Source organism: Trichomycterus rosablanca, chromosome 7 (assembly GCF_030014385.1).
Source record: "Trichomycterus rosablanca isolate fTriRos1 chromosome 7, fTriRos1.hap1, whole genome shotgun sequence".
In the NCBI taxonomy this organism is placed as follows: Eukaryota; Metazoa; Chordata; class Actinopteri; order Siluriformes; family Trichomycteridae; genus Trichomycterus; species Trichomycterus rosablanca.
Genome location: NC_085994.1, coordinates 26,373,886 through 26,391,898, shown reverse-complemented (window position 1 = coordinate 26,391,898; position 18,013 = coordinate 26,373,886). Strand labels below are relative to the sequence as shown.

General features: G+C 41.5%; 1 protein-coding gene across 1 annotated transcript in view; it reads left to right on the top strand.

The window, feature by feature from the left end:
• The first annotated feature begins 442 nt into the window (after positions 1 to 442).
• LOC134318032 (membrane-associated guanylate kinase, WW and PDZ domain-containing protein 1-like) overlaps positions 443 to 18,013 on the top strand; it is an 80,730-nt gene continuing 63,159 nt past the window's right edge. The window contains exons 1-3 of the mRNA XM_062998767.1: positions 443 to 506; positions 4,280 to 4,399; positions 6,071 to 6,280. Of these exons, the coding sequence (XP_062854837.1) occupies positions 443 to 506; positions 4,280 to 4,399; positions 6,071 to 6,280 (394 nt within the window). The remainder of the gene's footprint in view (positions 507 to 4,279; positions 4,400 to 6,070; positions 6,281 to 18,013) is intronic.

The window sequence follows — 18,013 nt, the reverse complement described above, 5'->3', positions numbered from 1 at the left end:
GTTAAGCAAGTTGAAGATAAAATTATCTCCAAAAGGCATGAAGTTAAAGATGACACAAAAACATTTTTTTTATTATGTCTCTATAATGAATTACATCTTGGTTGTGAGGTTGTAGTGAATGCTGTTCATCATCCTCTTCATCCTGCACATCATCGCCATGGTCTCCTGGCTCCAAGCAAACACTGTGTAGAATGCAACAGACACTGCTGAGCTGATGGACTGGACATTCCTCATGCATCGGAGTCTCCTAAACTTTGCCGAAGGCATGCTCAATGACCACACGGCCAGTGTTTAGTTTTCTATTAAAGCGCTTCTGCCTAGCTGTCAAGTGCCCATTGTCTCTGAATCCCCAATTATATACATCCCTTGTGGGACCAGGGACAGACAGGGGATCTTCTTCTAAAAGACAAGCAACCTCTGTGAGGCGAAAGGCTCTGGCATCATGCCAGCTACTAGGATGACCCACGCTGATGTGGGTGAACTGCCGGTGACTGTCACAAAATCCAGTGAGAATGATAGAATAGAACTGTTTCCTGTTAAAATATGCCAGGGGGTTGTCACAGTGTGGCTTCTGAATATGAATGTGGCATCCATCTACTGCACAGATAGTGTTTGGAAATCCAGCTGCTTGAAAGCCTAACAAAGAATTGTGCAGGGTTTGTCCTAAAGGCCAGGAAATGTGGTGTGCCATGTGAGTACAAAACTCATGGAGATGTTTGGCAAGAGTGGATTTTGTGATATTGAATCTGTCTGAAATACCCCTATATATATATGACTCCTGGTTCGACAGTGTCCATAGACAGGCTAGGACACTCTTTGTCAGTGGCAATTTTGTCTGCTGTGGATTCATATAGACAGGGCCAATGGTGCTTATAAGATCCTACATAGTAAGTGAGAGAAAAGAAGGTTATCATATCGTACCTCCACTTGTCCTTTGGAGAGTCTGAAATGACCTCTAAATTCTGAGAGACTATAGGAGACAACATCCTCTACAAAATGTTGTATTTTTGGAACAAGCCTAAAGAAGGGTAAATGTGATTAAGTCCTTACGTAGACAATATAATTAGACAGTTTGGACTTTAAGCCACTTTGACACAATATAATTGCAGTCTATTTACCATATACACAACCATAATGATGATTAAGGTCTGATTGAGTGCACTTTATAATTTCCATCTAATTATTTCTAGAACACTTTTACGTACATTGTTTTATCATATTCACTAATTCTACCTTGAACAAACCGTATATTTGGAATTATGTATTCACACGTTTTCATGTGAAATGTTTCAATAGACAGTCTTGAAAAATAGGCTACTTAGTTTAGGTCTATTCATTTAAATTGTTGTAGACAAATATTTAAATCTATTCAATAACATAAATATGTGTTTGATAACATGTTTGTTAGAACTTTTCTTTTTCACCAATCTACAAGATAAATGAATGATGAGTAAAACTATATTTATTTACAGATTTTACAGAAACTTAGTTTGACACTTTATGGTCATCTATTTTCACCACTATGGATTTGGAAAACAAACGCTGGGTTTAACCTGCTCAATGATCAAGAATGTTTAGTTCGATTTCACGCAAAAGCAGAACGATTTCTACTGCATTCACTTCATCAGCCACGAAGAACGCAAACGCCGCGAGATCCGCTGTAGCTCACGTGGGTTGCAGGTGGCGACTGTCCGACTTGACGGCTTTCTTTTAACCTCCTCCCCCAACTGCAACCGGCAGCTCTCGCTGACCACCAAGGCGAGGCGCAGTTCATCTCGAACAAGCCTATTTTCTCTGTAACTCTTGGTGTGGGTGGGATTCTGACCTGGTTTGATCAGTTTTTGTCTTGTTGCTCTTGTTTGACTTGTTAGCCTGTTTAGTCCTTGTTAGCCTGTTTAGTCCATTTTAGCCTGTTTAGTCCATGATAGCCTGTCTAGTCCATGTTAGCCTGTCTAGTCCATTTTAGCCTGTTTAGTCCATGTTGGCCTGTCTAGTCCTTGTTAGCCTGTTTGGTCTATGTTAGCCTGTTTAGTCCATGTTAGTCTGTTTAGTCCTTGTAAGTCTGTTAGTCTGTTTAGTCCTAGTTACCCTTGTTTAGTCTTGTTAAGTCTTATTAGGTTTTGTTTAGTTTTGTCAGTCTTATTTGCTCCGTTTGTCTCGTGCTATTTAGTAAATAAATCTTTGTCTATTTGTACATCTCTGCGTGTGTGTCCGCCCCTTTGTCCCGTCTTAGCCCCACGTTACATATCATCACATTTATAACACCAAGTCAGTTAAACTTGCTTTGGTGCAAATTTAAGTGACAACAGCTGCACTGGAGAGGCAACAACAAAACAACCCCGAAAAGGGAATTGTTTGGTGGCCACAGCCATTTACTTTGTCCTTATTCTTTCTGACTGATTCTTCACTAGTTTGGCATTTTACTAGTTTCCTTGACACTGTTGGTAGCATGAGATGGTACCTGCAGCACATTCAGGTTGCATGAGTAGCTCAGCTCCTTCAGGATGAGTTATAAAAAGGTTTGCTGTGTCCCCCAGCAGTTTTAAAAGCATAAAGGAGATACTAGGACACAGGCCATTACACTGGGAGAGCTGGACAGGGCTTGTGTTGCCTGTTGCATCATCTAGCAGGACTTTGGTTTGGTAGTGGGTCATTTTTTTGGTATACCTGTAACTACTGGGCTCATTTTCAGCAGAGCTCTGCACAAATCCATTTACATTAAGCATTTGCAACATTAGTTTTTTTGTAGTTGGAGTATTGTAGCTCTTGGGTTTGGCATTCCCTTCTCGAACACTAAAGCTTTTTATTGGCCGTTCATAGTAGACGTCAGGACATCTGGCAGTTGATATTTCGGCCGAGATTAACATACTTATTGCTGTGTACAAACAGAAGAGTGTTATTGATTGCACCTGGTATTTCAACAGTGACTTGAACAGAGCTGGACAGTGTTGCCTGTAGCATCATCCAGCATGACTTTTTTTTGGTGGTGGGTTAGTGATGGTTTGGGGAGGCATATCCTTAAAGGGTCACACAAACCTCCATGTGATTGCAAATAGTGCCCTGAGTGCTGTTAGGTACTGTGATTAAATCCTGGTGCATCTGCCATCTCATGATGTAATTCACGAGATCATTGAGATCTGATGTGTAATTTAAGGGTTCCCTTGATTTTGTGGAGGAGTTTATGTATACATATTTTTGTTTTATTTAATTTTGATTAATGATGATGCGTTTGATTCCACCAGGTTGCAAGACAGGGTGCCAGTCCATTGCAGGGCTTTGGGCATCCCTCACCTTTAGACATAGCCCTGTTCATCATATTCCGATAGTGCAACCCCAAATCAGAAAAAGTTGGGACAGCTTGGAAAATGCAAATAATAAAAAACACAATTTCTAACATTTACTTTGACTTTTATTTCATTGCAGATATGTCACGTTTTGTTTGATCAACTTCATTTCATTTATTAATAAACATCCATTCCTGCATTTCAGGCCTGCAACGCATTCCAAAAAAAAGTAGGGACAGTAAAGCATTCACCACTTTGTAATGTTGCATTTCCTTTTTACCACATTTAAACTGAAGATGTGCAACAGTATGGGGTTGTCGTTGTCGCCTTTTTTGTTTTAAAACGTAAGGCTTCTTTTTTGCACAGTAAAGTTTTAAGTGGCATTTGTGGATGTAACTCTGTGTTGGAGTGCTTGACAAAGGTTTGCCAAAGTAATCCCTTGCCCATGTGGTTATATCAGCTTTTGTTGAGTGGTGGTTCTTGATGCAGTGCCGTCTAATTATTTAGTTTTTTCACCTCATTACTAGCCCCAAATTGCCCCCGTCCCAACTTTTTTTTTTTTGGAATGTGTTGCAGGCCTGAAATGCAGGAATGGAGGTATATTAACAAATGAAATGAAGTTGAGCAGACAAAACATGAAATATCTTGGGTTCTGTCTGCAATCAAGTAAAAGTCAAAATAAATGTAAGGAACACTGCATTTTTATTTTATTTGCATTTCCCATACTGTCCCAACATTTTCTAATTTGGGGTTGTAAAATACGGTAGATCGGCTATATAAAAAACACATCCATTTATTTTGCTGATAAAAGATGCCCTGGCTCTATTCTGATATTTTGCTGAGCAGAGAACAAAACATGAATGTTAAACACAAATAAGTGAGGAAAAGAGCCACAGAGCAAAGTTCTGATAATGAATGTTTAAAAGATCTATAGCTGTGATTTGCTCAGAACTTCTAAAGGCTGCAGCTTCATCCAACCTCTCGCTCCTCTGCAGGTACCACCCGCCCTCCTCGTGACGGAGAGCTTTCAGGAGTAGATTACAGCTTCTTGTCGGTGCAGGAGTTCCTTGAGTTGGAGAAGTGTGGAACACTTTTGGAAACTGGAACCTACGATGGTAAGTAAAAATATTTACAGCAGCAAGACTAAGGACATTGTTTACTCCTCACCCCCCTCTAGCTGAAGTTTTGTACATAATAAAATTAGACAAAATAAAAGCAGGTTGTGCTGATATTAAAGGTGTAGTACTAGTTCACACATGAACATTCACATTTGGCCTCAGCCTGACAGCAACACACACACACACATGCATACTCACACAGAATGCTGTGTTTTATCCATATTGTGCTTTATAGAATACTTAAACCAATGTTGAAAATCCCATTGTTCTTTAGAACAGTGGTAGTTTCTTAGCTGTCTATTAAACAAAAGGGTGCTAAGCTGTACACTTACATTTATTGTAGAAAAATTGTTGTGTCACAAATGTCTGCCAGCAGTCTGTATGTAAGTAGGACATGTGAGACCAGTCATCGATATCCCATTGTTAAACATTGGCATGGAAGAAAACAGTGAACTGATTAAGCATTAATACAGAGAGGACTACAGTGTACCAACCAGTTTAGACACAATTCTGTCTTTGCACATAATGTATTTAAGTGGTGTTCAAGCCTAAATTTACACTTTACATGCTGAGTTTATGCCAAGATGCATGTTGCACCTTTCCTTTTATGCATATGCTAATGAAAGAGAAAAGTCAAGAAAAAAGGTGGAAATATTGAGGGGGCGCTCAATTGCCAGAGCGACAAATTATGCTAATCCACCGCCTTTGGAATTCAGTGTTTGAATCCCAAGAAAGGTGTTTTCGGCCAGTAGCGCGTCTACACCTATGCATGATTGACTAAAAGGTTGCAGAAATAATTTTCCTTGGTGGGTTAAATTTTTCTAATTGCAACTTTTGGGAAAATCAATAAAAGTTTATTTTAAGACACATGGGATTTGTTCAAGAAAACATGTATGTACTTGACTTAAATGCAGCCCTTTTGGGTACACATCTCTCGACCAGCTATTGACCGATCCCTGATGACAGGGTGGCTGCGTGCCAAACAAACGCAGATCTTTTATTTTACACATAATTATTGAAGCACATTAAATCAGTAACAATTGTATGTAGTGTCCGTAGTAAAGCAGAGCAAAACGCTAGCCAAATTCTTTTTTTTAACTAAACATTTATTAATGTGCTTGGTTGCTACAGCAGTAAATTACGCTAGCCCTTTACCACTGGGATCCCGAGTTTGAATACGTAGTGGTGCTACGTACAGACATGATTGACTATGTCTAAGGAGGGGTGGCCAAGGCCCTGTGATAGATTGCTATTTTGTCAGGGGTGTGTTACTGAATTGTAACCAGTGATTCCAGGGAAACCTGGCCCACCTTGACCTGAATACAACTGTGGTAAGAACACTTTTATTTAGTGAGGTAGTTGAGCACAAATATTTTTACATGATTGTTCCTCTTTAGGGGAAAATTCATCTTGGCGTTTTCAGATGTACACTGCACTGCCATACTGTCACTGTTTTTTAGGCTTCTTTGTGTGTGTGTGTGTGTGAGTGAGAGTGTAGTGTAGTGTAGTGTAGTGTAGTGTAGTGTAGTGTAGTGTAGTGTAGTGTAGTGTAGTGTGTGTCTGTCGGTCTAAGAAAGGAAAGAAGTTTTGCGCCATTTCTTTAACCAGTGCAGTCAACACGTTGTCTTTTTTCCACTCTTACCTCCTCCTTCATCTCTGATTTCCTAGGTAACTATTATGGAACACCCAAACCACCCAGCCAGTCCCCATGTGGGACAGTGATTTCCCAGAATGCTCTGCAAAACAACTTTTCAGACTGCTGGAATTTCACACTCAAGTGCACAAAGTCTTACAATGACATGCAACATGCTCGAGTAGTGTCCATTGAGCAGACAGAAGATGCAGACTTCAGCACAGACATGAACAACGCATTTATAGGTAAGCATTAACAGGTGTGTGTTTGTTTGTTCATTTGAGGGGTGGTCAGTAAAACATTTGGCTGCTCCTTCTGGCTGTGAGGAGGGGGATTGAATGTGTCATCAAATCACTTGAGTTTAGAGAACAACTGCCTGTGTAGCTAGAGCATTGTTGTACCTAGGTTAAGCCTGCTGCAAATTTGGTTTATTTTCACTTCTTGCAGGTGTGGGGCTATACCTGGTGCCTCAGTGGCAAAGTGTGATTTGTCCTGTTACAGACACAGTTGTGTACTTTCTAGCTGTGTTACATAAAGTCAAATGATTAAATGTACAATTGCAAATACTTTTAGTAGTCTGGAAAATCTGAAAACACCCCAGCCCATTGTCTGTTCATTTATAACAACATTTTTGTCAGTCTGTGGTATTTAAGCAATAATATGTAAGCATAAGGAAACTTGGTACATACAGGCCCTATATTGAATGGCTTTATGAGTACTGCAGTTTCAACCCCTAGTCTGTGCTTTGGTATGCATAAAGGAGAGATGGTGTAAAGAAAGTTTTTGTCCACAATCAGACTACTGCTTCTTAAAATGCAGGTTTCTAATCTGGTTTCTAATCAACCCAAATGCTGTCTCTTTATCCAACTCTTGGAGAACTTACCAAACTTTTTTATTTTGGACCATTCAGCCACAATTTTAGTTTGTCTTGATCCAACCGTCAATTCTCGTGGAAGACAGGAATGTTCTACTCTGTACCAGAACCCAGATGGTGGAATGAACTTCCCTTGTCTGTTCGAACAGCGAGTTTCTTCTCATCTTCAAAAGATGACTAGAAACTAATTACCCTTGCACTTATTAATGTCCCAAAAAACTTCCTTCTTTTCTCTCTCTCTCTCTCTCTCTCTCTCTCTCTCTCTCTCTCTCTCTCTCTCTGGTGCATGCTGGGAGGTGTGTGTGAGGGGCGCGTGGAAAGAGCGTGTGTGAGAGCGACTGTTTACCTTTTCGTTTTTTTCACTTTCACTTTTTCGGTGTATCACTTTATAATTAATAAATATTTGCAAATAGTTTTTTTTAAATAAACAAGTGTATCACAAACTTTGATAAACTTTGTCCTGTGTGAGTGGGGTGAAGCCCCGCGGCGGAGTGACATGGCGGAGCTCCGTGGAGACGGGGCTGAGCCGCTCTCACTCCGCCACGGTGTGCGGTGCGTCCCGAGCCCCGAGATCACAGTAAAGCAGGTCGTTATCGCAATGGGGGGAATAATCGGGAACAAAAACATGGTGGCCGCATCACGGATGAATAAAGCGGTCGTAGTGTTTGTTAGTCAGCGGAGGCTTGTGGATCAGCTGGTGGAACATGGAATCACGGTAAGTGATGAGTTTATTATTGTTTCACCGCTGGTATCTACAACAAGCCGGGTCACTATCTCAAACTGTCCACCTTTTATTGCAAACGAGGTGATAGAGCGTGAACTTACACGCTATGGTAAAATAGTTAGTGGCATAAGAAATGTGCACCTGAACTATGAGGAGACAGACCTTGGGCAGATGGTGTCATTCAGGAGAACTGTGCTCATGGTTCTGGAAAAAGAACCCATTTTAGACATTTCATTCAGAGTAAAGCATGAAGGTAGATCCTTCAATGCTGTATGCCAGTACTGGAAACATGAAATGTTTTGAGTGTGGAGATCTAGGGCATTTAAAAACCAGATGCCCACACAGAGTTGAAACAAGGGCCACAGAGGCAGGGCCTAGCACTGCACAGGCGGAAGATGGGTGAAAGCCCAAACAAAGCAAGCAGAATGCCTGGCAGGGTGTGAACTGCACTACTGAGCAGAACACTGCTCAAGGTGTAAATCACACAGGGATAGGAGCTGAAATTTCTCCTTCCCCCTCTGTATTTGGAGCTAAAGTTCTGAATAAGCAGACAGTGGGTTCTACTGGGTCCGAAGCTCAGAGCAACTCATCCGAGTTCCAGAGTTCTTCAGTGAAGTCAGAGTCAGAGAGGTTTTATTGTCATTTCAGCTACATACAAGTACATATTGAAACGAAACAGCGTTCCTCTAGGATCACGGTGTAACACGGTACAAAAAGTGCAAGACAATACAAAACAGTGTAAAATACAACAATAAATACAAAAAATCCTATAATAAATAACTACAAAAGATATTCCTAATTATCCCTAATATAAACAAGTAATTAGAAGACAGGACTAAGGACAAGTGTTAGTACATGATGGTGAATAGATGGTACAATGGTTCATGAGGTAGTGACATGTACATTAGCAGCGTAAAATTGGCAATGCCGATAAGGTGCCTAAAAAGTAAATAAGGTGCAAAAATACAAGTAAGGTGCAGAAATTTGTTCAGTTCCAGGAGGTGTGCAAAAAATGCAAGTAACATAGTCAATACAGGTTAGTGTGTGTCAGCAGAAAATTTCCGGAGGAAAGTGTTACAGTACTGAGTTGAGTAGTCTGATTGCCTGAGGGATAAAACTGTTACACAGTCTGGTTGTGTTAGTCCGGATGCTGCGGTATCGTCTCCCAGACGGGAGCAGAGTAAAAAGTCCATGTGATGGATGGGTTGGATCGTCCACAATGCTGAGAGCTTTGCGGATGCAGCGGGTGTTAAAAATGTTCGTGAGAGATGGAAGAGCGACCCCGATGATCTTTTCAGCTGTCCTCACTACTCGCTGGAGAGTCCTGCGGTCCGACGCAGTACAATTTCCGAACCAGACAGTGATGCAGCCACTCAGGATGCTCTCGATTGTTCCTCTGTAGAACGTGGTGAGAATGGGGGGTGGCAGATGAGCTTTCCTCAGTCTTCTCAAAAAGTAGAGACGCTGCTGGGCTTTCTTGGTGATAGAACTGGTGTTGAGGGTCCAGGTGAGATTCTCCTCCAGATGAACACCGAGAAATTTGGTGCTCTTGACGATCTCAACAGATGAGCCGTCGATGTGCAGTGGGGAGTGGTCCCTTAGTGTCTTTCTAAAGTCAATGACCATCTCTTTGGTTTTATCCACGTTCAGAGACAGGTTGTTGACTTGGCACCAGTCCGTTAGATTTTGTATCTCCTCTCTGTACGCTGACTGATCGTTGTTGCTGATGAGTCCCACCACAGTTGTGTCGTCTGCAAACTTAACGATGGAATTCGAGCTGTGCATTGCTGTACAGTCGTGCGTAAGCAGAGTAAACAGCAGTGGACTGAGCACACAGCCTTGGGGAGCGCCGGTGCTCAGTGTGGTGGTGCTGGAGGTGTTCTTACCGATCCGGACGGACTGAGGTCTCTCAGTCAAGAAATCCAGGATCCAGTTGCAGATAGAGGTGTTCAGGCCCAGCGTGCTCAGCTTTCCAATTAGATGCTGAGGAATGATGGTGTTGAATGCTGAGCTAAAGTCTATGAACAGCATCCTGACGTAAGTGTTCTTTCTGTCCAGGTGTGTAGAAGCCAGGTGAAGTGTAGTGGACATGGCGTCGTCCGTTGAGCGGTTAGGACGGTACGCAAACTGCAGTGGGTCCATGGTGGGAGGCAGTAGTGTCTTAATATGCCTCATGACTAGTTTCTCGAAGCACTTCATGATGATAGGCGTGAGTGCTACGGGACGATAGTCGTTGAAGCATGACACAGATGACTTCTTTGGCACAGGTACGATGGTGGTCATCTTGAGGCACATTGGAAGGATGGCGCTGCTCAGGGAGATGTTGAAGATGTCAGTGAATACATCTGCCAGCTGGTCTGCACATCCTTTGAGCACTCGGCCAGGAATGTTGTCTGGTCCAGAAGCCTTCCGTGGGTTGACTCTGTGCAGAGTTCTCCTCACGTCCGCTGTGGTGAGACGAAGCACCTGGTCGTCACAAGGTGGGATCATCTTCCTCGCCAACATGTTGTTCTGCGCCTCGAACCGAGCGTAGAAGTCATTCAGCGCATCTGGAAGGGAGGCATCACTGTCACAGACGGGTGGAGTCGTCCTGTAGTTGGTGATGGCCTGGATGCCCTGCCACAAGCGCCGTGTGTCACCGCTGTTCTGGAAGTGGCTGTGGATGTTCTGGCCGTGTGCGCGCTTTGCTTCTCGGATTGCCCGGGACAGTCTGGCTCTCGCTGTTCTCAGAGCCGGCTGGTCACCTGCTTTAAAAGCGGAGTCTCGGGCCCTCAGCAGTGCACGCACCTCTGGAGTCATCCACGGCTTCTGGTTGGGTCTGGAAGTGATGGTTCTAGTGGTAGTGACGTCCTCAATGCATTTGCTGATGTAGCAGGTCACTGAAGTCGTGTACTCCTCTAGATCAGTGTAATCGCCGTATGTTGCAGCCTCCCTAAACATGTCCCAGTCAGTGCACTCAAAACAGTCCTGAAGAGCAGAGATGGATCCTTCTGGCCAGGTTTTCACCTGTTTCTGTACAGGTCTGGAGCGCCTGACGAGTGCTCTGTATGCTGGAATTAGCATTACAGAGATGTGGTCTGAGTATCCGAGGTGGGGGCGGGGCTCCGCCCGGTACGCACCGGCAATGTTCGTGTAAACATTATCCAGCGTGTTCGCTCCTCTCGTAGCAAAGTCCACATGCTGATGGAATTTAGGGAGAACAGACTTGAGATTTGCATGATTAAAATCCCCAGCGATAATAAACTGCCCGTCTGGATGAGTGTTCTGCAGTTCGCTGATGGCTCTGTAAAGTTCGCTCAATGCTTCCTTCGCGTTCGCGCTGGGAGGAAGATACACCGCGACAATAAGCACGCTGGTGAATTCCCGTGGTAAATAAAAAGGTCTGCATCTAACAACAGCAAATTCCACCATCGGAGAACAGTACGCCACAACAAGCACAGAGTCCTTGCACCATTCGGTGTTAATGTAAACACAAACGCCTCCTCCTCGTGTTTTACCGGACTGAGCTGCATTTCTATCGGCGCGATACGATGCTAGCCCGTCTAGCTGAATGGCACTGTCTGGAATGTTGTCGCTAAGCCATGTTTCAGTGAAAATTAAAACACAACAGTCCCTGTACTCACATTGGGTAGTTCGCTGAAGTCTGATACAGTCCAGTTTATTCTCCAGAGAGCATGCATTTGCGAGGAATAACGATGGTAGAGCCGGCCGGCTTGGGTTAGCTTTTAGCCTAGCACGGACCCTGGCTCGCTTTCCACACTTCTGCTTCCTCGAGCACCGCTTGCGGCGCCCCCTCCCCCGGTCACCTGCTTCAGGTAACACCGAGGACTGCAGGCCTGGTTCGCGAAGTAGGCAGAGTTCATGCAGAGTTCGCTGCAGATCATCTTGCAGGTTGGTTTCTGACTGTTTTCTCAATTGTAGCAGTGTCTGGCGGTTGTAAACTAAGTCAAAAGTGGTTTCCATACGTTTATAAACAAAACTGTCCTAAACAAACTTACAAACTTTTCCTGAAAACAACAAAAAAACACAGTTTTTCGACCCCAGAGCGGCCGCTGCGTGTTAACGCGCCGCCATCTTGGATATCCAAGGCCTCTATGTCTGGAAGTACTCAAGATATTAGCAATGTTGAAAATGCGGCAGAGGTTGCAAATAATGCTGATGACAATAGAAATGTTATGCATAGACAGGTTGAAAATAACAATGAAATAGAAAATGTGACAAATAGTTTTAAAACTGGTAATAATGACTCTGGAATTGTGAATACTAATGTTAACTGTAGAAATGACTCTGTGGAAAGTGAGGTGGTGGTCAGGGAAGTCACGATTGGACCCCCCTCTCAGTATGACTTTCAAGGTTTAGAATATTTCATAAAACCTGACCAAACTGATACTCAATCTGAGATAAAGGAGGATGACGCCGCTTCAGATATCTCAGAGGCTGTATCACTGCCTGGGACGGACCAAAAGCTTTATTCAGTAAATGAGTTAAATGAGTTTTTGGATGACACTTTTGGGAAAACAGTAGAAGTTATGGAATTTTTTCCAGATGTCAAAAAATTCATAAAATCTGTTGAAAAAGCAAGACAGAGTGCAACAATGGCTGAACTGAGTCAGCAGAAAAGATATAGACTAAGAAAGTTTGTGACAAAGCTGCGGAAAGAAATGAAAGAAACTAAGGAATCTTGCTAAAATGAAGGGTTTTAAATCACACAATATGGCTTTTATCTTCCCTTTTACTTCTTCTGTTCTCTTTTTTATCTCTATCTTATCTCCATGGATAAGTTGCGTGTAGGAACTATAAACATTAATGGAGGTAGGGACAGAAGTAAACAGGCTATAATATCAGAAATTATAAAACAAAAAAATCTAGATATAGTTTTCCTACAGGAAACACATAGTGATAAGGAAAATGAAGCAGAATTAAAATTGTTCTGGGAGGATAAATTTTCTTTTTTAAGTCATGGATCAAATTTTACTGCTGGCGTTGCCATTTTAATATCTAAGAAACAAAGTTTAACTAAGACTGAAGTTTTAGAAATTGAGCGAGGCCGCATTTTAATGATAAAAACAAACATTAGAGATACAGCTTTCCTTTTAATAAACGTTTATATGCCTAATCTGGGAGCAGATAGAATAAAAAGTCTGGATAAACTTAAAGAAAAATTGAAACAGGAAAAAAATAATGCTATAGTTGTGATGGGAGGGGATTGGAATTGCACTTGTGATTTTACAAAAGATCGTATTGGAGAAGAACCTCATTTCAATTAATTAAAGCTTTTAAATACATTAATCAAAGCTCAGGGACTCGTAGACCCTTGGAGGGAGCAGAACCCCGATGTCAAACAATACACATGGATGAAAATAACAGAAAATAGAGTAAGTACTGCAAGACTGGATCGCTTTTATATTTGTAAAGAAGATAGGAACAAGTTTTAACAATTGTTTTTACCCGAGTGGATTTTCTGACCATCAGTTAGTAACAATAGATATTAATATGTTGGAGAAGGTGAAACCAACACCACTTTGGCGCTTTGACACAAAACTATTACAGGATGAACATTTCTATAATAATTTTAAGATCTTTTGGGAAAAATGGAAATTAGACCAAAGCAATTATGAGAGTCTAGCTACGTGGTGGGAGTTAGGAAAAACCAACATTAGAATTTTCTGTCAACAATATGTGGATCAGAAAAAAACAATCGAAAAAAATACATTAGCTGACTTTAGAAATTAAAGTACTAGAAAATGAAATAATTCAAAGTGATGACACAGAAAAAACAAGGAGCTGGAAGGAGAAAAAGAAAGCACTTGGTTTTTATCTTCATGAACAAGCAAAGCGAGCTCTAACTCGGGTCAGATACTCCAGTATTAAAGACATGGATGCTCCAACATCTTACTTTTTTAATCTAAACCGAGGAGGAAGGTCACAGAACCAAATGCTGCACCTTAAACATCCAAATGGACTTTTAACCACAAACATGAATGAAATGAGAAGCATTGCATTGAATTTTTATTCTGAACTCTACTCGGCGGACATTACAGATCCAATCTGTAGAGATGAACTGCTACAGGACTTACCAAGCCCATCACAAGCTGAAGAACTGGAGGAAAACATAGATTTTAATGAACTTTCCGAGGCTGTACAACAGCTATCTTCAGGACGTGCTGCTGGAATCGATGGTCTTAATGCTGAATTTTATAAAGCTTTCTGGGGAATAATAGGAAAAGATTTACATGATGTTTTTATCTGGTCTTTTAATAATGGACGGCTTCCGGTCAGCTGTACAAGAGCAGTTTTATCTCTTTTACCAAAAAAAGGGGATTTGAGTCTTTTAAAGATTATAAAATTTTATCAAAAGTTTTATCTAACAGACTTAAAACATACATTGAGGTTTTAATTCATACAGATCAGACATACTGTGTACCAGGACGATGCATAATGGACAATATTTTCCTTGTTCGGGATATTTTTGATCTGTGTCGAGTGAAACCTAAAAGTCTCGGATTATTATCTATTGATCAAGAAAAAGCGTTTGACAGAGTTGATCATACATATCTTTTTAAAACTCTTGAAGCTTTTGGTTTTAATAATCAGTTTTTAGCATGGATAAAACTTTTATATTCCGGTGCTGTAGCGTTACTGAAAATAGGGGGAGGACTTAGTCGTCCTGTTGAGCTGCAGCGTGGTATAAGGCAAGGATGTCCACTATCAGGCCAGCTCTACAGCCTGGCTATTGAACCCTTATTACAAAGATTAAGAGTTGAAATGCAAGGTCTCAGTATGTGTGGTTCACAAAAAAAATTTTTGTCAGCTTATGCTGATGATGTCACAGTATTCATAACAAGACAAGATGACGTCCAAGCTCTGACTAACTGTCTTAATAAATATACAGCAGCATCATCGGCAAAAGTAAATTGGAATAAATCGGAATCTGCTCTTGTAGGGCCGTGGCAAAATCAAGAGCCACCGGTCTTACCTGAAAACCTACAGTGGGGTAGAAGAGGAATTAAATATTTGGGAGTATTCTTAGGAACAGAAGAATACCAGGACACAAACTGGGAAGGAGTGGTCGAAAAGGTGGAGGAAAAACTCTCTCGATGGACCTGGATCCTTCCCCAGCTATCTTATAGGGGAAGAGTGCTCATCACAAACAACCTGGTGGCATCAATGTTGTGGCACAAACTTGTAGCCCTGGAACCGCCAGATTGCCTTATGAGAGAAATACAGAAGAAACTTGTCAAGTTTTTTTGGAGTGGACAGCACTGGACCCGGGCTCCTGTATTATATCTGTCTCGACAGGAAGGAGGGCAGGGTCTAATTGACCTTCCTAGCCGCATAAAGGCCTTCAGATTACAAACAGCCCAAAGATTCTTATATACTGAGGGACTTGCATGGAATGTAACAGCATGCCAACTGTTACAGCGCGTGGAAAATGCCGGATATGATAATCATCTATTCGTACAAGAACTGAAAGTTATGAAACTGACCCAAACCTCCAGCTTTTATCAGTCAGTTTTAAAAGCATGGTCATCTGTGCTCAAGAGCACTAGAGCTGTAATACATCCACTCTTTTTTTTTTTTTTTTTTTTAAATCTTTTTTATTGGTTTTTGAAGTTTAACAACATATAAGTCAGACAACAAATATATTACAAACATGCAAACATTGCAACTATGTAACAAAAAAATAAATAAATAAAAAGCACCCACAAAATAATAATAATAAAAGAGAGTTAGAGATATAATTAAGTAATAGAGAAATAAAAAATAAATAAATAAATAAATAAAATAAAATAAATAAAGAGTAATAAAAAAATAAAGGGGGGGGGGGGGGGGGGTTAGGAAGTAAGGTTACCCGAGTCCTCTGGAGGAAGCCGTGGAAGGGATTTGAAGAACGCTATAAAGGGAGACCAGCACCTATAAAAGTTGTCTGTTGAACCCCTCAGACTAAACTTTATCTTCTCAAGGTGTAGAAAAAACATAACATCCTTCAGCCAAAGTGAATAAGAAGGGGGGAACTTAGACTTCCAACTAATAAGTATTCGTCTTCTTGCCAACAGGAGAGAGAATGCTATACTATCCAATTCTCGGAAGTTCCATTGGGATATGTCGGAAGGTACGCCAAATATAGCCAATTGAGGGCATTGATTTAACCGTTTATTAAACACTGAAGAGAGGGAGGAGCACACAAAATCCCAAAATGCTCTGTTTGTGACATGACCAGAACATATGATAGAGTGTCGCTGGGTCAGCATTGCAACGGGGACAATTGGGTTTTACATCTGGATAAATTTGGGCCAATTTGGCATTACATAAATGAGCTCTGTGTACGACCTTTAATTGCATCAAATTCAGTCTAGGGCAAGAGGATGAGGAATTAATCCTAGCCAGAGCACCCACCCACCAATCATCCTGCAACTCAAAACCCAGCTCCTCCTCCCATTTAGCCTTTGCATCAGAACCCACCGTTATACTCAATGAGAGAATTTTGTTATACAAAGCCGAGATGGCTCCTTTCTCCATATGCAAGGTGAAGAGATCTTCCCAGGGAAGAGATGGAGGACAGTCTGGAAATGTAGGAAAAAGGGCCTCCGCACAGTGACGAACCTGAAGGAAGCGAAACATATCAGTTCTGGGGAGACCAAACTTTATACTTAATGTGTCAAAGCTACAGAATACATTCTCATAAAGATCTCTAAATGTACCAATTCCAGACCGTTCCCAAACCCTGAATTTAGAGTCCAAAGCTGCTGGCTTGAACAGGTGGTTCTTACAAATGGGACTTAATATAGAAGCTTTAGTAAATTTAAACATCTTACGAAATTGGATCCAAATCTTTAGGGAGGATATGACTAACGGGTTGTTGGAAAACCGGGAAGGAGAAATGGGAAGGGAGGAGAAGACCAAAGCACGAACAGAGGTTGAATGGCAAGAAAGGGATTCCATGTTACACCAATCTATGAGAGGGTGTCTAAGCCAGAGGGCTATTTTCTGTATGTTAGCTGCGAAGTAATAAAATAAAAGGTTGGGAAGGGCTAAACCACCAGAAGAACGGGAGCCCTGAAGGATCCCTCTCCTAATACGTGGGACCTTACCCCCCCAAATAAAACTAGTCATAGCCTTATCCAAAGATGAAAAGAAGGATTTGGGCAAAAAAATCGGAAGACATTGGAATAAAAATAAAAATTTCGGGAGAACATTCATCTTAATACACTGCACCCTTCCTGCTAGAGAAAGGGGAAGACTATTCCACCTCTGAAAGTCATTATTTACTTTAGCAACTAAGGGAGAGAAATTAACTTCTTGAAGGTGAGACATTTTACAAGTAATGTTAACACCTAGATACTTAAAGCCGTTTGTTGCAAGATTAAAGGGGATGTCCTTTTGTACTATTGTGAGAGCTGCTGTGTTTATTGGGTAAAACTCACTTTTTGAAAGATTGAGTTTATAACCAGAGAAGGATCCAAATTCTTTTAAAATGGCAGCAATGTCTGGGATAGCTGTAATGGGGTTGTTTACATAAATCAGGAGGTCATCAGCATAGAGAGAGACTTTGTTTTCGATTCCATATCGAGTTACTCCTCGTATATTAGGGGTCGATTTAATAGCGATTGAGAGGGGTTCTATTGCCAGAGCAAAAAGCAATGGTGATAGAGGACATCCTTGACGTGTGCCTCTAAATAGGGGGAAATAGTCCGAGTAGTTTGAGTTAGTATGCACTCGGGCTGACGGTGACTTATAAAGTAGTTTAATCCAAGATATTAAAACATCTCCAAACCCGAACTTCCCAAGAACTAAAAATAAATAATCCCATTCTATACGGTCGAAGGCCTTCTCTGCGTCTAGAGAAATGACTGCTTCTGGAACTTGTGAATCATGGGGGGCGTATAATACATTAAGAAGTTTACGAATGTTGGAGGACAGTTGCCTTCCTTTAATAAATCCAGTCTGATCTTCTGATATAACAGAAGGCAGGACATGTTCTATACGTTTAGCCAAAATCTTGGCCAAAATTTTGTGTTCATTGCAAAGTAAACTTATAGGACGGTATGAACTGCAAAGAGTGGAATCTTTATCTTTTTTGGCGATGAGTGTAATAGTGGCCTGAGACAGGGAAGGCGGCAGACAACCTCTGCTTAGAGACTCATTGAAGACCTCCAACAGGACAGGAGACAGCAAATTATTGAATTCCTTAAAAAATTCTATTCCAAAGCCATCGGGTCCAGGAGATTTCCCACTGTTAAGGGATCTGATTGCATCTGATAGTTCGCTTAAGGTAATGGGGCGTTCTAGCTCCTCAGTCTGAGCAGATTCCAACACAGGAACTCTTAGCCCATCCATGAAAGAGTGCATGGCAAAAGTATTGGCTGGACCCTCTGAGGT